Source organism: Chanodichthys erythropterus, chromosome 13 (genome assembly GCF_024489055.1).
Source record: "Chanodichthys erythropterus isolate Z2021 chromosome 13, ASM2448905v1, whole genome shotgun sequence".
Taxonomy (NCBI): domain Eukaryota; kingdom Metazoa; phylum Chordata; class Actinopteri; order Cypriniformes; family Xenocyprididae; genus Chanodichthys; species Chanodichthys erythropterus.
Genome location: NC_090233.1, coordinates 45,270,292 through 45,296,529, shown reverse-complemented (window position 1 = coordinate 45,296,529; position 26,238 = coordinate 45,270,292). Strand labels below are relative to the sequence as shown.

General features: G+C 37.5%; 1 protein-coding gene and 1 long non-coding RNA gene across 2 annotated transcripts in view; one reads left to right on the top strand and one right to left on the bottom strand.

The window, feature by feature from the left end:
- Nucleotides 1-26,238, bottom strand: part of adgrv1 (adhesion G protein-coupled receptor V1) — a 160,220-nt gene that overhangs the window by 25,822 nt on the left and 108,160 nt on the right. Inside the window, exons 84-86 of the mRNA XM_067406079.1 lie at nt 9,373-9,489; nt 5,366-5,544; nt 2,360-2,517 (exon numbers count right to left, since the gene is read on the bottom strand). Of these exons, the coding sequence (XP_067262180.1) occupies nt 2,360-2,517; nt 5,366-5,544; nt 9,373-9,489 (454 nt within the window). The remainder of the gene's footprint in view (nt 1-2,359; nt 2,518-5,365; nt 5,545-9,372; nt 9,490-26,238) is intronic.
- Nucleotides 16,280-21,487, top strand: LOC137033790 (uncharacterized). The gene is made up of 3 exons (XR_010896877.1): nt 16,280-16,577; nt 18,814-18,913; nt 21,068-21,487. It is a non-coding gene; the product is annotated as an uncharacterized lncRNA (long non-coding RNA).

Below are 26,238 nucleotides of genomic sequence, written 5' to 3'. Positions count from 1 at the left end.
AACGTATAAAAACTTTTTAATTGCGATTAATCACAGAAAAAAATGTGTGATTAATCAAGTAAATTTTTTTAATCGATTGACAGCACTTGAAATACACAAAGTAAGCTTAATAAATGCTTTAGAAGTATTTTTCAGTTTTGGTTCATATGTATTCATATTGTATTTCTCAAAACTCCCACAGCGTACAATCAGTGAGCTGTTGCATTCATACTCCACCACATAAACACGCCTCATTAAAAGAGCTGAAGGATTAATCCTGAGCCAATAAGGCTTTTCTGCAAATTACTGCATTGTGAAAAAGCACTACTTCTCTAAAGATTGTACTGAACAACTGCAAAAGCCAAATTAAATATTTAAATAGAGTTCTGGTAATTATCTCCCAACAGGTTTCGGAAAGAACACCTCTGCCTAGTGGCTAAAGGTTGACTCTTTAATATCTTGGCACTAATGTGGTTCTTCTGAGGCTGAAAAACCCTCCAGACATTTTAAAAAGCACCTCAGAATATCTCAAAGGCAAGTCACAGTCAGATTTACCTACCAATTTAGAGATGCAAGTGGTCATTTTACATAGTCGATTTTGAAGTTGGAGGAGAAAAGTTTTTCGCCTACGGTACTAATGGTACCAATGTGATTATGTAATGCGTGGCGCATTGCAGAGCAGTGCAAGACGAGCATTTATGGTTAAAAAGTATATAACTTTTTATTTTCCTTTAGAAAATTACAGATTGTTATTCCTCGGCTGGGATCGTGTAGAGCCCTTTAAAGCTGCATTTAAACTGCAATTTGGCCCTTTAACCATTTGGTAGCCGTTGACGTCCACTAGAACAATTCTGGAATGTTTTCCTCAAAATCCATAATTTCTATTTTACTGAAGAAAGACAGACATAAACATCATGGATGACATGGGGGTGAGTAAATTATCAGGAAAATTTTATTCTGATGTGAACTAATCCTTTAAAACCACGCATAATTGCATTATATTTTAAATCAAATAGAAATTAAAGACACATTTATGCATTTATTTTGTCATTTAGACATTAATTCCTTGATTTAGAAGATTAAGTTGACCTGGACAGAACTAAACTTGCATCCTTCTTCTTGCAGGCATTTGTGAGGACATACAGAAGCTTCAAATGGGATGTGGTGGCTGTGGCATTAGGCAATAAGCTGATGTCAGATTTTTTTTCTCTTTAAAATCTTTCTATATTTAATATTAATATTAATATTTTATACTTACTATATATAATCTAAATATAGTTTCCAAAAAGTCGACCAGCCCACCGGGAAAAGTTCTTTTGTTCATTGTGGCCAGTTCATCCCTGTCCCGAGCTGAATGTTTGATTTGATGTGTAATCATGCAGTAACACACCCTGGCAGAATCAACATCTAAGAGCTGCTGAGTGTTAACAGGAAAGAGAGTTTGCTAGACACATATTTATCTGACTGTGCTTCTTAGAAAGTCTTTAAACACATCCGGCATGAAGGAGCAAATTTGCAGCATAATGTATTTGCTTATGTCTATGTGTCCTGCAATATGAAAAAGCATGAGTTGGAGTTCTACAGGGAGGTCATTGTGTTTGCGAGCAAAGGGTGGGCTGACGGTGCAGCCCTCTGTAATAAAGTTGAGTGGTTTAGGATTAGCCCGCTGTGCTGTGAGCATGCTTGTGCACAAAGAGGAAAGCTAACATTGCACATGGCAACCCTTGCTGACCACCCACACGCACACTGTACAATACCACCATTTAAAGCCAACAGTTACGGGTAAACAATGAAACCATCACGGTGGATTAACAAGTGAAAGGCAGTGTTTAACATGCTAATTGTACAAACATTAGTTGGAAGGTGCTGATATTACACTTTTAAACAGTGGTAATTTTGAGACTAAACATGAAGGTGGAGTTTGTGAACGCTAAATAGATAATCATCCAGTTGAGACTGTAATTGAGTTTAAAAACAAGACTGACAACATACATATTTATTCAGCAGTGGAGAAGCGAGGTACAATAGATTTAATCCAATGATCTACAACCTACTCAAAACTGCTGAAAGCACTTTTAACTGAAAGGAAAGACTAACAAACCACAATAGAAGTAAAAAATAACTTGGAAGGCAGCGCAATATTCCTGGAAGCACAACCCAGAGTAATCTGATGATTGCTTAACAACAAGACACTTTCCAAAGGAAAGCACCTTCTCTTAGTTTACTTTCAGTTTCTCTGATTATCTTCAGTTATTTACTTTTAAAGGGCTGGTTTCTTGAAACATGTTCATTGTGGTGACAGATTCTTGCCCTGATGAAATGAGGCTATTTATTACCCAAATTGTAAAAATGTATGTAAAAAGAAAACAAGCTTACACACCTGAGCTGTTTGTTCGACCTCGGTAGATGTCATCATAAGCCTTCCACTGCTGAGTGACCTGATACGCATGGATGAAGATCACCAGCACCCCCACCAAACAAATGAGAGGAACCAAGGCGGCCGTACAGAGAGCAGCATATACATTTGGGATGAAGCATCTACAAAGATGACAAGAAAGACAAAACTTTTGATTGGTACGTATATACATTGTCATGGTCATGGTTGTGTGTTTAGCATTCCATGAAAGAAAGACAGAAAGTACAATGGGTTTGAAACAACATGATGGGCGAACTTATGGCCCGGTTTCACAGACAGGGCTTAGGCTAAGCCAGGATTAGGCCTTAGTTCAATTAGGGTATTTAAGTAGCTTTTTTAAACGTACCCTACAATAACACATTATTGGTGTGCATCTTGAGACAAAACAATGGCTTTGACATATTTTAAGATATGTCAGTACAAGTTGCTTTCAGTTAAAACAGCTCAAACAAGCAATTTAGTCTAGGACTAGCTTAAGCCTTGTCTGTGAAACTGGGGGTTTGAGTCCTTACTTCTGGACCACAAATACACAAACTAAAGATTTTCGTCTTTCTCTGACTCCTTTTCTTCTATCTAAGGAATTTCTTCTAGTCTGCATTTGTTTTTGTCCTGTATGCAGTTATGAAGTCTCTGGCTGGTATTTGGAATGGGAAAGCTTTGGGAAACTCAATCCAGAGTAATCTTGTTATGACGTGATATGTATCAAAATAAGCAGCAGTTGCATTCTGTTCACAGGCCTGGCATCTCCCTGTCCAGACAGAATGGACAAACACAGTCCGTGCTCATTTCATACAGCAGAAATGGCACAATGTAGCCATAATAGAATTCAAAGCATCTCAAATGCCCCTAGGAAAATAAACTGGCCATTTTTCACTAGACTTTATCTAATTAGAATTTTGAAACAATGGCCTGGTTTAGTGTAATATGCCCATATGTTCACATACATGCCACACAGAAAACAACATACATTTTTGAAATAAGAAATAAACATGCAGTTAAGTTTACATGCAAAATAAATAAATAAATAAATAACTTTTGTAGTTGTGATAGCTATTTTTATTTATTTAGTTAGCTAGCTAGCTAGCAACACAGGGCAGTGGAATGAAAAAAATCCCGGAAGATCTACATATTTAGGCCTCGTTTACACTAGTGCATTTTCGTTTTTAAAATGCATAACTTTTGCTACGGTTATGTCTGTTGTTTACACTACTCCAGCGTGTTCGACTCTTTTGAAAACGCTACAGAGCCCGTTTTAGTTTGAAAACGCCGGGGTTTCTTTTCAGTGTAAACAGACCAAAACAGAGACTTTTCAAAATGAAAATGACGTGGCTGCCCACGTTCGCTCTGTGTATCCTTGACGACTGTGAAAACAATAATATGGAGAATGAACTGCAATCTTGCTGGCTTTGTTGTCAACTGTTTACACTTCAACATGCATGCCCAGTGTGCATGAATGGTCATGTGACATGCGTTTTTGGTCGTGTAGAGTAGACGACGGAGATCGTTTCTGAAACGCCATGGAAACGCCAGTGTAGACGAGGATCTTTTTCATTTTAAAACGCCATTTTAAAACGAAAATGCACCAGTGTAAATGGGGCCTTAGAACGCATCATGCACAGGACACTGTAAAAGACAAGAGAGGCAAGAACAACAGTCAAACACTTCTGTCTAGTGCATGTTTACTTACAATAACAGGGCAAAATAAGAGCAGTGAAATACAAAAAAGTGTTCTGTGTAAACAGTCACTTACAAATGTCTTAGCATAGCCTTATTATCATTTAAATTATATACATTTTAAATGGTTAGTAAAGGTTTCTTGCACAAAAAAAAAAAAACAAAAAACACTCAAAATGTAGTTTTGCTTCCTCTTTCCCTCCAGTGCTGTTAGCATTTACTAAAACTATTAAAAGTCTTTTTAAATTGAAAGAAAGCTGAAATACAATAAAGAAATACAAATATTTGATGAAAAACCTAAACAAACAAGCAAACAAACAAATAAAAATGATTTTTTATGGCAAAAGCACATAACGAAAAATACTAAAATTTAAATTAAAATTGAAAGTATAAAAATAAAAGCTAATTCAAAATATTAATAAATACTATTATAGTATATAAATACCATTCCTCTTTAAGAAACCTCGTAATGCTAAATGGTGCCAATAGTGATGTGACCAATTTATATTTACACATATGGAGAGGTTTAATGTGCATTTAAATCTGACCTTAAAACTAATGTGCTCCTATTACTACAAGCATTTGACTCCTCTTGGGCCGCTGAAGCCGGGAAAAGGCGAGAACTGCAGTGGTCTGTGGGGTGAGGTGACATCATTTGTTTGTTCTTGGAAAGAGAGATGTTTGGCTTTCATGAGTCATCTGGGAGTTTACTTGCAAAGAGCTTCTTTGAGACAGGGTGGAGAGGAGTGTCCTTAGTCCACTGTTATCACTACAGGCTTGGCTGGGGTGAAACCGGGCATATGTATAGTCACAGCTTGTGATCTCATAAACACAGAAGGGCTAAAAATAGCAGCTCTTCCCGACTTACCAATAACAGACCCTGACCACGCACAATCAATTAATGTAAACCGGGAAAAGAAGAGTGTGTGTGTGTGACAGAAAATTGCTAACGATACATTAACTCAGGAAATGAGTAACTATGAGTCCGAAGTGACGAAAATGTGAGCATTGACGTTTGTGGACGCATAAAGTGCTTACGAAAAAAATCAAACCTTTTAGTAAGAGAACTTCCATTTTACCAGTGAATATGTACTAGTGAGTATGACGACAAATTTGTTACCTGCCCTTTAGTGTCATTTAGGGATGTCCTAATTTGGTGCCAGTTAATTTGACATCCCTACTCTACAGCATTTATAATATATATATGCTGTATAGTATGTCCTCATTTAGTTATGTAAATGTGTGTTTGTGTGTGTGAGAGAGAGAAAAAGAGAGAGCAGATATTCACAAACTCACAGATCTCCTTGCACCAGGCCATACACACTATGTATGCTCCATCCAAAACCTCCCAGCAGGACCACAACCAGAATGATTATGACCAGAGCAGGAAGTCCCCAGCTGAGCAGGAAGTAGAGAAGATAGCGTCTCTCTGTGTGCTCATCATTCATCACCAATATCTGCCAGAAGTTTATGGCCTGGAAAAGACAACAGAAATGTTACAAAATGAATAAATGGAAACGGGTTACAAACAATCCTGATTCATAAAAAAGGATGGTTGATTAATGTTCTTATAAGACTAGGCACCCGAGAGCTAATTACAAAAAGCACATCTGTTGGTGATATGATATGGTAATTCATTTCAGTAACTACTCAGACTGCTCGTTCAGTTAGCCTACTTCATTTTAGGCATTGAGGTACCTCAGCAAAGAGTTCAAAATCAACATTAAAATGAAGTCCTGAGGTGGCACCTTCATCCATCAGTATTAGCCCCATAAATGGATAGGAACTGCGGCAGCTCTGTTTTGCTGTGCTGGGAACTTGGATAAGAGATGAAGAGAAAAGAGAAGCTGGCAGGACGTTGTAGCTTTTGGGTGTCCTAACACACTGCAATCCCTCTCCAGCCTCTTTGTAATTATGGAAGAGGTTGGAACTACGCCATTGAGCTTGGCCTGTCTTGCAACTTCCATTGATCCAGTGCTTCAACCGTGGCAGTACATGGAACCTCTGGGATCTACTAGATGACTATTTAGCACAGGCTGAAAAAAAGAGTCCCTGTGTATAGAAAGAAACTCTTAGATCAATAGTTTTCATTGATAAAGTGTTTTTCTGTGCCCTTTTAAAGTAGGCGTGGAATAACTGCACTTTCTATTGAAGGCTGGAATACACTACATGACTTTCGACCCAGATTTGCAGTCTGGAGGAGTCAATGCTAGTTTTCCAAAAGTGAGAACCAGTCTGCAGATTCTGGGCAGACGGAGTTGACAAATCATGTAGTGTATGATGGACACTTCAGACTATGATTCTATCTGGTCTGAGAATATCAAGCATGTCTGATACCAAAGTCCCTTTAAAACAAGTAATTTCACTCGGCAGCCATCTTTGAAACGCCTCTCGGTTATTCAAGTGCAGCTTCTATCTCTTTGAATGGGGAAACATCAAATTCTCCAAAGCTGTTTGCCAAGCTTTCGATTAAATTTTGTTTCTAAACACTCGAATGATGACAAAAAACTGTATTTTTCAGGCTGGATCAAGCTAATGCGCATGTGCAGTTCTAAATGCGCATCTCTTGTGTCTCATTTCGGAGGCGTGCGTCTGATTGTTTCTATAGGAACCGGAGTTTCTAACGGCCGCTGCAGTGATGACTTTACCAATCAGCGATTGGCTCTTATTTAGAAGGCGGGACTTATTCTGCCATATTTTGCGTTGCACTTTCTCCCATTCAAAACAGTACGAGTGACACGTCTTGTGTTATTCTATAGTCTTTGCTGATACTGAGCCAATTTTAGAACTAATATTGTTTTCATTTGTCAAGCATCTTATAGCAATGAGGTGTGCGTTTCTGTGTGAGTTTGTTGTGTTTAGAATGACTTGAAAGTCTGGTAGCGTGCGTTTTTCTCTGTAACCATTTAAAAAGGCAAGTGTAGAACACCTAGCATTCTAGCATTCCTTCAAATCTGTTCGGATTTTAAAAGTTGTGTAGTGTATAGTGTCTAGTATTGCCTTGAGCAAACAAAGACAAAACTTGTTTTAAACCCAGATTCTCTCAATGGATTTGGCAAAATAGGTACCAGCACACCCACACATTTTGTGCTGAATGCAATTTGTATGGTGCAATTCCCCATCTTGCAGGTCGGTTCGTTTTAGTGCTTTTACAAACAAACTCTGCCGTTTTCAAACTAAAACTGGGTCTGCAGCATTTTCAAAAGTCTCAATTTTCGAGGTTCGAAAACGCTGACGTAGTGTAAACGACAGGCATAACCGTAGTAAAACTTGTGCGTTTTAAAACGAAAACACACTAGTGTAAAAGGGGCCTCAGGGGCACAGAAACAAAAATCCCATATGTGGGACCGTATTGCTCAAAAGGTTAAACTGGATTGTGGGTGGTTACTGAGTAAGATGCAGTTTTTTAATGCTGAAATATGGATCAGATGAATTTAACAATAATGAGAAAAGAGCAAAATAAACAATTATTTCATGTCTAATTATGACACATCACATAAAGTGAAGTTGTATTACAAGCTGTTGTGCCAGCTGTTTTGAGACCATTTTGAGATAAAGACAAGCACATGTTCAAATCATTCTCTCCAGGATGCAAATACTTTCCAGTCTGAATCATGATTTACCTTTCCCACCAAAGACAACTTGTGTGTGATTTATTCCATGTGTGTTTTCATAAACTTACGCCCACTTCGGCACATCAACAAAACATAGTGTCATACATACTGGCCTTTACACTTTTGGCCCTTCTACAATTTATGGTCCCATCCACCTAAAACCTTGTAACTAGTCAGTTAGTTTATTTCATGTTCTCTTGCATAATCTTTCAACACCAGTTCATCAAGTGCCAATAGAGATTACATGCTCTATGTAAACTGCTAAGCCCCTGGTGTTTTCAGCGTCATTGAGGAAAACAAGATAATCCCACTATGTGAGCAAAACAGCCTTTGATTTCAACAAGTTCAATTTAGGTGAGAGGTTCCTCCAGGGTCAGTGCTCGGTCCTATGTCTTTTCAACCTCAATTGCCACATGAGCCCAGATGTTTGTGTTCTGTGTGGGTCTTTGGGGGATTAAAAGCCATGTTCTTTTTTCATTTCACTAAGCATATTCAGACCAAATCCTGTTTTTGCTTCTGGAGAACAAGACGACCTTCACAGCTATGAGTGAATTGACTTCCAGAGACAGGTTTCTGTGCTTAGAAGGGATTACCGCACAAAGGAAAAGAAGCAGAGAGTAGGCAAAAGGGTAAAAGGTCCAGCAAGAGTTATACGATGGATTTTCGAAAGGTCTCTGAACAGCTATTGCAGGCGTGCTGGAACATGTCATGCAGCACGTAAAGTAAAATCATGTGTTTCCTAACAGACTGAACTGCGTGTAGTAATTAGACCCATTCCTGAGCTGACAATGGAAAACTATGATGATCAAACATTAAAGTAAAGAATTTTAACAGCAGAAATGTGTTATTTTGCAGAGTGTTGTTCTTCATACACATACAGACATATAAAAAAGATGCTTGCCTTAGTAATTTGCCTTTTGATGCAAGCTTTCTGGTCATATTTTTCATGGTGCAATTATTTTTATGTGCAAACATTCCCTCCTCTTGATCAACAAGTCAAATACTAAAGGCGTTTTGATATTTGCTGGATTCGAAAAAGCTCTTATGAGATTATGTCCTAATCATACTTACAAATACACATCAGAGAGAAAAGTGGAACCCGGAAACTAGATTTTAGATTTACTTTTGGGGTTGTTGTTTTTTATTTTCTTTCTTGAGGGTAAAACTTTTTTAGGCAGTTTATTGTCTGAGGGCAAGTTATATCAAACTCTACCAAACAATGGAAATGAGTGTGTGTGTGTGTGTGTGTGTGTGTGTGTGTGTGTGTGTGTGTGTGTTTAATGAAATAACACAACTTACAATTGTGAAATGTATTTTTTTCTCTCTCCATAAGTAAGCTCATTGTTTAAAAGAAAGTTTGTGCCACATATTCAAATGACATGTAGTAAAAACCTAACTCTGAAAACTTCCTGATAACACCTTCAGTTGGTTAAAAGGATAGTTTACCCAAAAATTAAGAGTCTGTCAACATTTATTCACCCATATGTCGTTCTAAAACGGTACAACTTTCTTTCTTCAGTTTAACACAAAATAATATATTTTAAAGACTGTCTCAGTGCTTTTTTGTCATACTGGTTTGAAACAACATGAGGTTGATTACATTTTGACACAATTTTCATCTTTGATTTTGGTGTGGTCAATGCCAAAACTCGCTCCACTGACCACACAAGTAGATGATAAAAGTTTTACCTGTATGAGCATCCAGCTGAATTGGCTGAGGTGGAAGTAATGGAAGAAGAGGCCAAGAGTAGCGCAACTTTCCTCTGAGAACATACGTCCCCGGAATGCGGACACCAGGAAACAAATCTGAGAAACACAGAGTGACAGATACATCAGCAGAGGCCCTGGGGTCCTCATACACCCTGTACACACTCAGCAGAATACACACATTCAAAATGAATGAATCTACTCCTGAGACCCAAGAGCATCTCAGAAGTCCAAGACTGTTCCTAAATCATTTATAATTATAATATTTTTGATGCATATTTGAAGAAATGACACTGTCAGGACACTGTCATCTTGACCAGAATGTCTGGAGGACTGTTACATCACACTGCCGAATCGAAAGCCAGAATTTATTTTTCTAAAAAAATATCTGAGAAAGGAAAACATTTGGATACCACATATATTCTATATTCTGACAGCTTTACTTTTGAATCTAGTTTTCTTTTTTACAGGTAACCAACTAGGGCTTTTTTTTATATTACAAATTGCAAGGAACAGTGCAAAACCTTATCAAACAAAAACAACCGAGTAGTTTCACCTTGTCTGCGACCTCTTATAACTGCATTTGCAGACACATAAAAAACTGGCAGCCATCTCTCATGTGGAGGGCACTAGGTCCATAAACAGTGTAACCCTTTCAATGCAAACAACACACTGTTTTTCAACTAAACTGAGAGTCCCTGTTGGGAAACCCAAATTAAGGGGAAACTGTGTCTGTGGAAAACCTATCCTGTCTGCTGAGTGAAGGGAAATCTGGAGTCATTATAGCCGGTATGGCATTAAATAAGGTACTGTTGGGGAAAAAGTCAGGAGGGCATTGAGTGGTGTGAAAGGGATGTGTCAGTGCAGGAAGGAAAAGAGAGCTGGGATGTCCATAGTGTGCAATGTCCATCGGGTGCATGCTGGGAAGCCTGATTCTGGGTAGTCGTGAGCTGGCGTGGGAATGCAGTAATACTGCCAAAAAAGCTGTGTATGTATGTTAGTTAGCAAGGTCATGGTACAATCTCATAAACAAATAAGCTCAAATAAAACCTCGCTCATTCTGACATTCGTATTCATTCACCGTCTATCATCATTTAATTTTGTAACCTACATTTGGTTTGTATAAAAACGAGTGACAAAGATTGTTGACATACAATATGAGAATTTGCAGAACACAAATATTAAAGGTTATTTTTTTAGGTTAATGCAAACACTTTTTGGGTTTGTGTGATATTTGCACTTGTTATTGAACAGAACTTAAACAAAATAAGATTTTTATATTTTCTGAAGAAAATATAGCAAAACTCAAGCAAAAATAAAGCAACTACAATTCAAACCTTTGGAGTAAGTAAGATTTCTTTCTTACTTTCTTTGAAATAAAACATATTTATACTTATACTAAATACTCAAATAGATTAACTTTCTATTCATTTAAAGCATTAGTTCACTTCTGAAAGAAAATTTCCAGATAATTTACTTAAAGATGTTCATGGCTTTCTTTCTTCGGTCAAAAAGAATTTTGGAAAAGGATTATTCTCCTTATAGGTGACTTCACTGGGTTTCAACGGGTTGAAGGTTCAAATTGCAGTTTCAGTGCAGCTTCAAAGGGCTCTACGACGAGGAATAAGGGTCTTATCTACATTTTCTACAAAAAATACAAAATTTATATACTTTTTAACCACAAATGCTCAACTTGCACTGCTCTGCGATGCACCTCTCGTGACGTAATCACGTTACAAAGGTCCCGTATGATGTAGGCGTAGACAGATCCAGTGTCTACAAAGTGAATGTGCAAAGATTAAGCCAAATGCCCTTTACGAAAAAAAAAAAAAAAAAAAGGTAAAACAACAATATCGGACAATATGGTACCTGTGAATGTCACTATATGTTACCTGGCAACGATATCATATAAATTTCACCTGACTGCGTTTAAAACTGTCACACATATCCGTTACCAAAAAAAGAATACAGTAAGAGAAAGAAAAAGCTTGAGAAAATTGTTTATGGCTACAGTTGCTAGGATTGCCGGCCGACTTAGCAAATGGTCAATTGTTCACAGGTCTTCTTATGTCACAGTACAAACTCGAAATCACATTCAAACCAGAAACTCATTTCAAACTCTACAGTGCCATCTTCATTAATGCACGCTGAGGCAAAGCCCATGTTTTTGTTCCTGTAGTCGTCCCTAGGCACACACCCGGGTGAGTAAACAGGGAGGAGATCTGATCACGTTTCCATTCAATATGATCTGCTCACACACACCCACTCACACGATCACATCGGTAACACTAGATGCTGATGGCAGGAGCACCATCCCCCCTCCCCTAATAACCTTTCTGGATGATTCTCTGGCCCACGATTGATCCCGTTGCCTTATGTAACAAAATACACATTCAGAAAGACTTAAGCTAAAAAGTAGCAGCTGTAGGTCAGCTCATCACAAACAATCATACATCAGTCTACATCAGGCTTATCACTGGCTGCTTTCCAATCATTTATCCTGCAGTAATGTGTATAAACACAGGCAACATGGCTCTGACTTGACAGTTCCTGGATAATAAGACATCAAGCACCCCCGTCATGCGAAACGCATGGCCTCTGATGACATAGCTAAAACTGGATGGGGGATCGTGATTCAATCAGGGGCTTGAGATTGGAGAAGGGTGATAGAGAGCCACAGTGGAGATTAAAGGGCCCTGTGTCTGGGACCTGTCTGGCTAGGAGTCAGTCCTCAGGACCTGATACTCTTGATAATGTGGACCTACTTATCCTGTCAGTATAGTCATTTAAGCCCAAAACAGGGAGTGGCTGAAAATAGACCATTCAATCTGATACGTGTTGTGTTTATAGGACGGATGTACTGTACCGTACTGTACCATAAACAATATGGGTGTAAACAGTACATATGTGCAGAACAGCTAATATCATCATGAGTTATAAATTAAACCCCACCTGTATAAAACGTTTTTAGCAAGTTTTATATTTGACAAAAAAAAAAAAAAAAAAACTTTGTGTAAACACAAAAATACCTTTACATTAATAGGGCAAAATTTCTATTAGAAATCATGTTAGAAATATGATTTTTCATATTAGAAATCATTAAAACCAAATACTTTATAGTAATGATAAAGATTAAATATTTAATTTATTTATTAAATAAGCTATATTATGCTCTTTTACAAAGTTTTACTAAGTTTTGGGGTCTACTAGAACAGGTCTTCATGCTTGAATGTTCATTATTTTTCACATATTTTACATTGTTGCATCACCTCTTTTCCCAGTCTGTCACTAACATTCTGTTTAGTAAAACACAATGTGCTCTGATTGGTTGGTGTTGTGATTGGTCAAGAGCTTCATGTGTGTTTTGAAAATGTCAAGCACCTTACCATAACCATGATTTTCAACACCACTAACACAACTCAACCAGGCCTCACACCCTTTTTATGCGTATGATTTTTGTGGGAATTATTTAAATGAGGAAAATTGTGACATGTATGGAAAAAAAAAAAAAAAAACCTCAAAATTACAGTCAAGGCATTTCAAAGAGTTCAGAAACAGTGCTTACTAATATACAGAGTAAGTCCAGTTGGAGTGTACTTGCTCAAACCACAACATTACACACTAAAGAAAATTTAAAACAGCATAATATGTCCTCTTTAAATACATAATTGGTTATAAATAAATAAAACAATAAGTGAGGCTTTAAAAAAAGTGTTCATAGGTTTTTAGTTACTTAAACAAAAACTTTGAAACTTTTGAATTTGCCGTGAATCTTTTGCATTGGCACTTTAAAATGCTTCAGGAATATTTAATGCCATAAAGAAAGCAGAATACAATTTTCAGCATTAAAAACAGCACTATATAACAGCAGGTCAAAAGGAAAGACTACATGAAAAAAATGTCACAATGTTCTTTAAGGTCAATTGGTTCCTGATGAGACAGAAACATCATCTCAGAGAGGCCTGTCATTATGGAGACTGCGAGATGAGTCACTCGCAGTATTATCAGCTTTCTAAGGACAATGCTGGATTAGTGCCAGAGAGTCCTATATCCCATTGCCTTATCTGAACAAATGCCCAAGCAGACAGAAATTAGCTATTGTTATTTTTTTAGTTCTTAATTTGGTTGCATGATGGCTGTGATGTGAAATAAATGAGGGAAAAAAATATATATATATATTCTCATAGTCTAATTTTCATTTGCATCAAATTATATAGCCATTTACCCTCACTAGATCTATAGACCAGGACAAATATCTTACTCTTTTCAAATATATCATACTACCCATTCCAACTTTTTTTTTGTGAGTTGCTATGGTGAGAAAGCAGCTGGAAATGTAAATGTACTTTTTTTTTTTTTTTTTGAGCTAATTCACAGCTGACTTGGAGTCTCTACGGATATGCCCTATCCGGAGGAAGATACTGAGCTTAAAATAGCCATACACCATGCATTAAAAACATTATGTCTTGACTGACAGGCAAATGACTGGGGAGCAGGCATATTAAATGAGAATGACAGCCCAGCCAGAAGCAGGAGAGTAAAAGCTATACATAAACAGTTGCTTAGGTTAAAAAGCATCAAATAGAGGACAAATCAATATAAAACAACACTAGTGGTTCTGTGACCTATACATTATGTCATTGGCCTTGGCACATCTTTTACATAAATCCAAAGTTGTGTTTCTTCATGATCACAACTTAATATTCTTGTGATCTCAGCATAACAAAAGTAGTTTTTTCTTACAAGAAAGGAAAAAAGAAAAAAAGTATGGTAGGCCACTCATAACTTCTCTGTTCAGCTGCAAAGCATTTACTGGCATCCGTCAACCATGCAGACATCCCGTCACGTAAGTTGGCAGGGAATGGAATTGACCACATGTCACTGTGTGTATGACGATAAACTTGTTGCCTCCTCAAGTGTCTGATGCTGATTTGTAAGTAGGGGTGTCGCAATATACCGATATTGACGATAACAGTGATATTCAAAGCATGAAATGTCGATATCGTGTTAATTTAGGGTGTGACGATTATACCGGTATTGGCGATAACCACGGTATTTAAAATGAGTAGGACGCTTATGATATCATGACATGTAAATACTCCAGCGCCAGTACCTGGTTGAGCTCTCAGGTGGCAGTATTGCACCTTAACGCTGATGCCTGTCAAACAAGAAGACGACGCAGCACGCCCGAAAAAAGTAAATAAGCTCGACAGTATGGGAGTTTTTCGGCTCCTTAGACAGTCCAATCCGCAGGATTTGCCTAGCTACAGTCAGTGCGAAGGGTGGCAACACCATCAACCTCTTACCCACCTCCGTGTCCATCACCCTGCAGATTACTCCATTTTACAGAGAGTAAGTTGCGATTATTTTACTTGTCATGGAATGAGAAATTTTATATTAACCTGTTAACAGCGATTTTCTGTGTTCACGTATTTAAATAAAGGGTGATTATTTCAAGTACCGCGTTTTCTTTATTCGTCTTACTCAGCGTGATGTAGATATGCATGCAGTTATATGCCCTCAAAATTCAAGATACACGGGCATTTTTTGCCCTGACAATTTCTTGCCATTATATCATATTAAAGATGTAGTTGTTTTACAATATCACACGAGCAAAAGTGCCGTTTTCCACAAATCAGCACAAATGCAATGTTCCTTCAACTTGTTAAATGAACAATGTGAGTTAACTTCAGTATTGTTAATATTGTTTATTTCACTAACGAAAATTTCAAAATTAAGAACGGCTGAACAGAGACCCCTGCAACAGAAATGTTTTTGTTATTCTGGCTGAATCCGCGTTTAGAACGAATGAATTCGAGCTTCGTTCCTGAATGAATCAGTGAATGAATCACTCATGAATCAGTCATTTGAACAAATCGGTTCAGTTGACTCACTCATTAAGACAGTGACTTGCTGCCACCTACTGGCAGTTTAGTTTAGTTTCATATTTAAGGGACATTAAAAAGTTAAAATTAGATAAATATTTAAATATTAAATTAAATTTATGTAGACAAAATGCTGTGTAAATATATGCCACTTCTCATTCTGTGTCACCTCTGTATTACAAAGATGGATTTTGTTTATAATGATTTCATTTGATTGGAAACAGCCATAATGTATAGGCTACTATGCTAGTATTAATTTTTATTTCTTCAGGTCTTAAAAAAACTTAAATTTGACTTTAAAAAATGTGCAGCAACACTGAAAGAGAAAAACTAAATAAACAAAGTAAAAATTATTTAGACTGCTAGGATTCTATAAATATCGCGATATATTGATACCATGATATTTTTTGGCCACAATAATCGTGGTGTGAAAGATCCAATATCGTGACAGCCCTATTTGTAAGAGGTCTGTCAGTGGAAGACGCAGAACTATATTAGCTGGAGTGAGTCCCTGATCAAAGTAAAATCTAATTTGCTCAGCCATCTTTCAGCAGTATATATTAACTTTAAAAATGGCTTTTGTTACCTCTTGTTTTGTTGAGATCATGCAGGGTAATGTGAAGGGAAATGATGATAATAATAAAAATAATAATAATAATAATAATAATAATAATATTGGATGGATCTCTGTAATCTTTTAAAACATAAAATCTTTTGTAAAATATTTAATGTGCAGTTGGTTTACAAGTTACTTTTACTCCATATTCCCAATGAGCACACACTTTTTTTTTTTTTTTTTTTTTAAAGAGAAGCAGGTAAATGCATTCATCTTTATAGTCTGCTGTACTCAGAACCACACCAGTCCTGTATTCCATCTGTGTGCCTTTGAGTGCTACTATATATAGATACCGTGTTAGTCACAGATGCACCTCCCCCCTTTTCCAGAGCGGACTATAAAGGAGTCAAGCAGTCTGTGGCCTCAAGCTAATTTCCACGCACATCAGTCAGACAGGTAAACCTCAGCACCAGCCCCTTAGGCACACATACTGTGTGAAACAAAAACATATGTGAAAATAATCTAGAGTAGACCAATGATATAATCTAGAGTAGACCTTTGTGCAAGTCACTCAAACAACTATAATCACTAGCTGATGGAAATTTGTACATGCAGGATGAAGTCAAGGGAAAGAATTGCAGGGTAATAATATAGCAAAGATTGGTCTGCCTTCCCCCTCAGATGGGAGAGTCGGCTAGGCTGTTTCCTGCCTGGAGGATGCATATGTGTTTGTCATCACGCAACAAGTAAGATATATATTTGGCTCAAAGTGTGGTATAAGTCACTGTCTTGAGGAATAAATCAATATCTGCTCCACTGATGGTAGATGTATGGATGATGACAAGTGTGGTTTTGGCATCTTCTCTGAAGAGGACTAAGTTTCCATATACTAGAGTTAAATTGTTGTCTGCACAAAAAGTATCATGTTATTACCATGTTTTTTCAGACATGGTAAGCACAATAATGACTAGGGCTGTTTCGAATGCCATTTTTTGAGCTTCGAAGCTTAGGTGCCAATCAATATCGAATATTCGAAGCTTCGGTGGGTGGGGCTAAATATATAATAATAGTGTCGGTTTGCATTTGTATCATCTTTCACGACTTCACGTTTCACTCTTTGGCATCGTAAATGTGTTGCGGCAGACCCAGTGGAGTGCAGTGTTGCATTTGGTGCAATATGATCAGGTGGCACACATTCTTTAAATATTAATAAACATTTAATAATCTTTTAAATAGAACAGTTTCCGGTACGCATTACACGGGCAGGTTTATGCTCCGAAAACGGACAGTGCACAAGTGATACAAAACACAAAATCTGTTGAGAGCAAGAACTTTAATAAGGTATTAATAACGAACATTTCTTTAAAACAAATGAATCCCAAAACAGAAATTAAATTAGTAACACACAGTGATTTCAACGAACTGTAATAAATAAAGAACACGGTAGCATGCTTATAAACAGTTGAATAAGAATAAATGAATTGTTTTTAAAATGACACAAAATGTCTATTACAATTAGTTTTATTCTATATAAGGGATTTATTTTGTCTTATTCTGACTTTTTGTTAATTTAAATCTTTAAAATGCGCGATGCTTTTATTGAAAGCATGTTGCGGTGTTTTTTTTTTTTTTATTTAGGCCTATTATTATTAGCCTGCAGTTCGTTGAACTACATTCATTTATTATTCGTAAATGTAATAATTACTGACACCGTAACGGGTTGGCTATTTAAATTTAAAGTAATTGTAATAAATTTTATTCACTCCCTTATATAGAATAAACTGTAATAGGTTAAATAGAACAAGGTAATGTTAGCCTAGCTAGACAGCTCACATTTCAATGACAAAAATATTTAGGCTCTTTCTTTCTTAACACTTAGCCTATATAAATCGCAACCAAGTGGTTGGAAACTATTGTGAAACTACCTATACTCGTTTCATGTTGTGTGCGAGGAAGATGAGTTTGTCCACATTTTCTGGTAAAGGGGAACTTCGGGTCTTGTTGACGATGTAGCCAGCTTTTGAGAAAATGCGTTCTGATGGAGTTAAAGTGGCCGGAACGCAAAGAAGGTGTTTGGCTGCAAATGCCAGTTTAGGGTAGCGGTCACTGTTTTGCTTCCACCATGCCAGTGGGCCCGGCTGTAGTAGCATCTCTCAAATACTGCTCCATCTCTGTCTTTGCGCTGTCTCCGCGTTCTTCTTCCTCTTCGTCATCAGCCTGCATCAGCATTGAAATCTCCTGCTGTTTTTTTTTTTGGCGGGTGGTGGTGGCGCATCCGTGCTACTTACAGAACTCAGGTGATTTTTCAAATTTGTGGTGCTGTTGTGGTAGGCCAGTTTCATATCGCATATTTGACACACTGCCTTTGTCTTGTCATCCTCACTTAATTTAAAGTGCTCCCAAACAGCTGAGGTCTTGAGCATTTTGTACCTATTCAGTATGAGATTAAATAAATCACTACGTTCGCCAACGTGCAGTTCAAGCATGAGTGAGAATGAGTCCGTGACGGAAGTCACGTGTTGAAAAAAAAAAAGAATATTCGAATCTCAAAACTGAAAATCGAATGCCACCCCACCGAACGAATATTCGAATATTCGATTATTCTAGTACAGCCCTAATAATGACATGGCTATATTTCCATGATTCATTCATATTTTTTTCCAACAAGCAGAACAGCAAAACACTGAATTTCTGTCTTAAAGTCAATCGGAACAAAACAAAACAAAACAAAACAAAAAACACAAAACAAAACAAAACACAAAACAAAACCATTTCAAATTAGCTGCTACTCAACACTGGTCCAACAAAATAGCATAGTATAATAATAATATTTTATTACTAGTATTACTACCATTGATCACTACCCTTTATATATATATATATATATATATATATATATATATATATATATATATATATATATATATATATATATATATATATATATATATATATATTTATTTATTTTATTTTTTTTATTAGAATCACGACTGCCAAAGGACAAGCACACTATTCCCCCCAGACTCTAGATCTCCAGAAAGAAAAGCTCAATTTGAATGATCATTAAGGAACATCTCAGAGGGTAAATATGCTCCTCTCAGTGATCTGCTAATAATAGCACTGTCCAAAAAGATTACATCACCAACAGAGCGTGAGAGATGAGTCACGTCAACCAGACGGTCTGAATATTCAATGTGTCATTCATAACACCATCCTTGTTCTCAATTGCCCCTTTTCTTTCATTCTCCCCCCCCCCACCACTTCCTTTCCCACCCCCATCCACTAACAGCTACCGGTCTAAACTAGCTGGTTCCAGACTCAGCAGCATTGTGGGTGTTTCCTCAGCTGCTTTTGTTCAGTGGAAGCCAAAGGCACGAACATCTCACAAACATCCACCTTAATTTCTGCTATAATTCCTTCTTTCTTCCTTCGTTTTCATCTGGCAAAGATCCCTCATTGCTCATGACTGGGCTTTCCCCAAACTGTCAGGTCTGATGGGAATTTTTTTGCATAGACTTTCATCAGCCAATGCGGTCACGGGTATGCGCCTCGGGCATGCGCTACGTGAATATACACAGTCTCATGATGGAACTTCTCAAGAAAAGGTGTCATGAGCTAATAGGTATGGGACGTGGTTAGTGGGTCAGAGTGGGAAAGCTCCACCTCATGTGTGACTCATATGCATGCTCAGCCATGAAGAAATTCTTCTAAAAGTATTTTCGAAGGAAATTTGTCAAGACTTTGAACATAAAATATTGTTTATGTGAGATGATGAAAAAGTCAGTTTATACATTTTTAATTATTATTTCAACAATTTTAAGTCTCAGATCCTCAGATCATAAAGGATGTTTTATGACTGATAAAACATTAAATAATCTCAGAGTAATTAAGTTATTCTAATTAGGACAGTTAAGCTTATTAGGCATTTGTTAATTGAAAAAGAACATTCACAATGTTGTTATTGCAATTATAATTTGGTCCAAATAATCCAATGCAATGTTTATGCAATGATATTTTGTTATGAAACACGTCACTCCCAATAGATGTTTGACTGACAATCACTCTATATTAGCGCTCAGACTGACAAACACGCACATACACACAGACCATTGACGTTCAGTGGGGCATTATTGCACCCTTGGCACTAGTCCGTTTGACCGGTCCCCTTTTTTCTTTTGTTCATGATTACATTTCATCCCTTATCTAAGCTTGCTTTCAGCAGGGACAGTGAAATCTATTGTTTTTGATGACATCTGCAGTCAAGTTGTGAACTTTTTTCTCATAGTAAATTGAAGAAAGGCACAAAAACAAATTTGGATTTGCACAACCCTGCAACTATGACAAACAGAAGACTCCAGGAGAGTCACACTGTTGATACCTGTATATAAGAAAACAGTGTCAACAAATGTACAAGTTCAAAAGTTTTGGGTCGCTAAGATTTTTGTAATATTTTGAACAAAGTCTCATCAAGACTGCATTTATTTAATCAAAAATACAGTAAAAATGTAAATATGTTGTGAAATATTATAATTTAACAATTATTTTGTATTTTAATATATTTTAAAATGTATTCCTGTGATGGAGAACTGATTATTTTTCATGCTTCTTTTATGAATAGAAAGTTAAAATAAACACAAATTACAAATGTCTTTACTGTCACTTTTGATCAATTTAATGCATCCTTGCTGAATAAAAATATTAATTTAATTAAAAAAAAAAAATCTTACTGACCCCAAACCTTTTCTTTAAAAAAAAAAAAAAAATGAATATTTTGATGCTTTAGGCACACTTTGTATAAATGCCATTGCATTATTTGTTATAATATAACAAAATATCAACTCAAGTGGCATTTAAATACAGCACAAGCACACTTTTCAAGCACTGCATTATAAAAATAAATAAATAATAATGTTTAATGTTCATTAAGACAAAACAAAATTGTTACTAAAGATCGACATGTTGAAATTAATTTGGAAAGTGGTGACTGACAGGAACTTCAGTCATTCTCTTCAAGCCAGCATGATCTGAATAACACAGCAGCAGTGACTTCAAAGTCTTTCTTAGAAAACCTCCTTGAAGTGCCTGAGTGTGATGAAACCAAACAAGCTTTGGTCCTTCATGTCTAAACTCACAGACTCAGTGTGTGTTGCTGTTGTCACAAATCTCCTAGCTACCTGATACCACTAACGCTCTCTCCTCTTCAAAACAACACATGCTATCATTTGTCTCATGCCAGACTCTGGTGAACAGAAGAGCTGGCCTCAATGCTGGCTATCGCACTGACACGCTTCAGGTCAACGTGGACATCACCATCCAGCCAAAATAAAAGTGACCATGGGAACGCAGTCATTAAACAAACATTCAGAACAACAATGATGGCTGAATAAATAAATAATTTGAAAATAGTTCATTCAGTAATGTGTTTATGAGACAAATCCTTTAAAAGAACTATTATTAAACAATGATGATTGACACATCATTTAATAAATGAATATTGCTTGAAAGTGACACAGTAAAAGTTAGAAAGTAGATACATCCAATACAGCAGGATATTAATTGATGATCTCATAATGTTCACTTTAATCTCCAACTGGGAGATTCATTGAGAAGCACTTGAGTTTTTAATGGCTTTGTAACTCACCTTGAGACAAGCAGTGACTTGACAAGCAGAAAGACACAGTACACATCACATATATTAATGACTCAAATTATGAAAATCTCACTTTGAGATGCCCTTCCTGAGGTTTACTAGCTCCTATCATGCCTAGATTCACATTATATTATCATTTATGTACATTATCTCACAGAAGTGAGTACACCCCTCACATTTTTGTTAATATTTTATGAATCTTTTCATGTGACAATACTTAAGAAATGACACTTTGCTACAATGTAAAGTAGTGAGTGTACAGCTTGTATAACAGTGTAAATTTGCTGTCCACTCAAAATAACTCAACACACAGCCATTAATGTCTAAACCGCTGGCAAAAAGTACACCCCTTAGTACACCCCTAAGTGAAAATGTCCAAATTGGGCCCAAAGTGTCAATATTTTGTGTGGCCACCATTATTTTCCAGCACTACCTTAACCCTCTTGGGCATGGAGTTCACCAGAGCTTCACAGGTTGCCACTGGAGTCCTCTTCCACTCCTCCATGATGACATCACAGAGCTGGTGGATGTTAGAGACCTTGCACTCCTTCACTTTCTATTTGAGGATGCCCCACAGATGCTCAATAGAGTTTAGGTCTGAAGACATGCTTGGCCAGTCCATCACCTTTACCCTCAGCTTCTTTAGCAAGGCAGTGGTCGTCTTGGAGGTGTGTTTGGGGTCATTATTATGTTGGTATACTGTCCTGCAGCCCAGTCTCCGAAGGGAGGGGATCATGCTCTGCTCATTCATGGCTCCCTCAATGAACTGTGGCTCCCCAGTGCTTGCAGCACTCATGCAGCCCCAGACCATGACTCTCCCACCACCATGCTTGACTGTAGGCAAGACACACTTGTCTTTGTACTCCTCACCTGGTTGCCGCCACACACGCTTGACACCATCTGAACCAAATAAGTTTATCTTGGTCTCATCAGACCACAGGACATGGTTCCTTAGTCTGCTTGTCTTCAGCAAACTGTTTGTGGGCTTTCTTGTGCATCATCTTTAGAAGAGGCTTCCTTCTGGGACGACAGCCATGCAGACCAATTTGATGCAGTGTGCGGGGTATGGTCTGAGCACTGACAGGCTGACCCCCCACCCCTTCAATCTCTACAGCAATGCTGGCAGAACTTATACGTCTATTTCCCAAACACAACCTCTGGATATGACGCTGAGCATGTGCACTCAACTTCTTTGGTCAACCATGTCGAGGCCTGTTCTGAGTGGAAGCTGTCCTGTTAAACCGCTGTATGGTCTTGGCCACCGTGCTGCAGCTCAGTTTCAGGGTCTTGGCAATCTTCTTATAGCCTACAGCATCTTTATGTAGAGCAACAATTCTGTTTTTCAGATCCTCAGAGAGTTCTTTGCCATGAGGTGCCATGTTGAACTTCCAGTGACCAGTATGAGAGAGTGAGAGCGATCACATTAAATTTAACACACCTGCTCCCAATTCACACTTGAGTCCTTGTAATACTAACGAGTCACATGACACTGGGGAGAGAAAATAGCTAATTGGGCCCAATTTGACATTTTCATTTACGGGTGTACTCACTTTTGTGGCCAGCAGTTTAGACATTAATGGCTGTGTGTTGAGTTATTTTGAGGGGACAGCAAATTGACACTGTTATACAAGCGGTACACTCACTACTTTACATTGTAGCAAAGTGTCATTTCTTCAGTGTTGTCACATGAAAAGATATAAAATATTTACAAAAATGTGAGGGGTGTAGTACTCACTTCTGTGAGATACTGTTTGTATGCTTTGAATAAAATGGCTTAAATGGTGCAAGCCTGTGGAGTCACACTTTCTCAGATCATTTCAAGGTTTCTTCTTCCTTTCTGAAACATCTTGAGGAGGTTTTTTTTCCCCATTGCCATTGAGCTTAATGCAATATTTCATGTTGAAACTGCTTCAGAGCAATATGACATATCATACCATTCAAATATTTGGGGAGATTTTTATTTTATTTTTATTTTTTAAATTCTTTACTTTTTTATCACTTAGTTTTAAGTGACAGTAGAGATTTACTATGTTTAAAACTATTTCTGCTGTTCTTTTGAACTTTACATTAAAAAAATCCTGAGAAAAAGAACAATACATGTTTCTTGAGCACCAAATCAACATATTAGAATGATTTAAACTGATTAGAATGAAAACAGTTCTTTTAAATTGTAATAATATTTCATAATGTTACTGTTTTACTGCATATTTGATCAAACAAATGCAGCCTTGCTGGGGATAAGAGCCTTCTTTAAAAAAACATTTAATAAATCTTAATGACCTGTCACAACATTGTTTTGTGTATAGGTTGTTTTTCCACCTTTTGCTTGCTCATATTCTAACAAATATGATTATGTGAAAAGTGGAGCACACAATACATATTTACATACATTTACATTAAGTTAAACATATTATAAATGACCCCTGGGTTAAGTAGGTGGAAAATATGACCAGTTTTGATGTTTTCATATACTGTAGAAACTGTTGTATGGGTTTGAGAATGGAGCTATAGTGCCCCCTACAGCCATACAACAATTCAACTTCTATGCAGACCAGTGCTTTACAGTCCTGCATTGATAAATATGAGTGAACATGAATGTTTAGATAGTTTATCGTAAAGATAAAGACTGTTGACAGTTTGTTTTGGCCACATCACCATGCAGACTGCACAAAGTCACGCACTAACAAAAGACCTAAAATAGGCCCAAAGTTTAATTAAATGGCTGTTGATGATTTCCTTCCTCGCTTATCTAACGACACATCCTGAAGCTTCTTGGAAATCTGACAGAAGCCTGGTCCCTCTATCTATTCTGAAACATGCACAATGGCCTTTGGCTGTTTCTTGCAGTGCTCTGGGTTCTGTCCTTGTAATGTGTACACACGTTTCACTGTGTGGAAATGCTAAACTAGACCATGACCAACATTCAGTTTGGATGTAGCACATCATACGTGTTGATCCCTCAAGGTTCACACCTAAGTCATTCTCAAAATGAGCTTCAAAACTAATACCTGCTCATGCGACAAAGCTATACAATACAATTTAGCAAGATACTAGCGTCTAGCTGTGCCAGCGCTGACCCTCATTCTTTCCAAAGTCAATAAACAAACAAAGAGGCAGCTCATCAGGCAAAGCATTGCCCTGTCTCACCCTCCAAAGTTCAGACCAAATGAACTATTCATGCTTCCCAGGTGTCCAAAAATAGAGCATTCATGCACTCAGAGTCCAGAGGTTATCCAGGAAACATGCTGACAGACCTGCACTGATAGGACTGTAATGGTCAGCCGCCAAACCTGAACCATATTAAGTGCTGATTTGACAGACAGGGTTTAAACACTAAAGATGAAGCGGAGTCTATGGACGATAAGTAAAGCTGGTAGGAGAGAAAATACTAATTAGCCACTGTAAGTACATACAATGTAGGTTTTTGTATGTTTTTTTTTTTTTTTTTTAGTTTTTTTGTGAGGTCAACTGTAGTTAGATGTAAAGATGCTGGATGAAGCACAGCTACAGTCACATTATCTAGGTCTGTTAGTCCAATGGACCCTTGACAAATCCAGTCAGACAAAAGCATTTACATGACATTTTTAAAAGTCAAACTTTTAAATTGCATTTTAAATGAACATTGTATGGTATGCAAAAATCAGCCACAATAATAATAAAGTAATAATATATTGCACTCACATATGAATGTGACACTTTTATGATCATGCAATAAATATTGATTTATGTAGGAGTTTCTTACAGTACTTTAATACAATAATATTTAAAAATATTTAAATATTAATTATCTTGTCAGGATAATGAGTTTAGTTGTTTTTTTGTTCCCATGTGTTTGTTTCTGGTGGTTCAGTTTAGTCCTGATTAGTCCCCAAGTTTGTTCTCTTGGTTATTGATTGATTACGCTCATCTGTCAATCATTATGTCTCTCTGTGAATTTAAGCCCTTAGTTTCCTCAGTTCATTGTCTGGTATCGTCTTTATATCAAGTGGTTGTGTGTTAGTTTGCACCTGTGATCCCCTGTGTTGTATCTTTGTGGTTTAATAAAGAAGTCTTTGTTTGGATTCACCGTGCAATTACAACAATAAACCAGTATGTGACAGAATACCAGACCGGAAACAGAATGGACTTACCAGTCATCTAGCTGCTCTGCATGGAGCAGTAGTAGCAATCTCTCGAGGACCACTCCAGTAAATTTCTACAACTGGCATGCCTAACAAACTTTCCAGACCGCCCATTGTGGGTATGTTTTAGAACCAGCTTGAACAAGCATACACAGGCATGCCTACCTGGTGTTGGTCCTTGGAGAGATTTCGCTGAGTTTGTGGAGTGGGTGCTGGTGAACTGTGGGATCCCAAACTATCTGCCCCACTGAGGAGGACATCACCAGCCCCGCTCTAGAACCAGAGCCCAGCCAGTCTCCAGCCACACAATACATGGAGCTAAAGCCAGAGCCTATTGCAGACACGATTGCATCACTGTGGGACTGCTCATGGAGTTTGAGGGCATGGAGGAAATCCCTGCCCACACTCCAGTAGCTGAGAGTAAGCTGCAGGTGGCCTCTGCATTTTATTTTGAGAAAGTTGATGAGGATATTACTTTGACTCTCCCATCCCTGCTAGTTCCGCCAAGTTCAAAGTTTCCTGTGTCTCCACAGATCCCACCCAGTCTCCCTCTCCCACCTTCTCTTCCAAAGCGAACCTGTCCATCGGCCCCGCCTATGCTGGTTCCCGTCAGCTCCTCAGTTCATCCATTGTTTA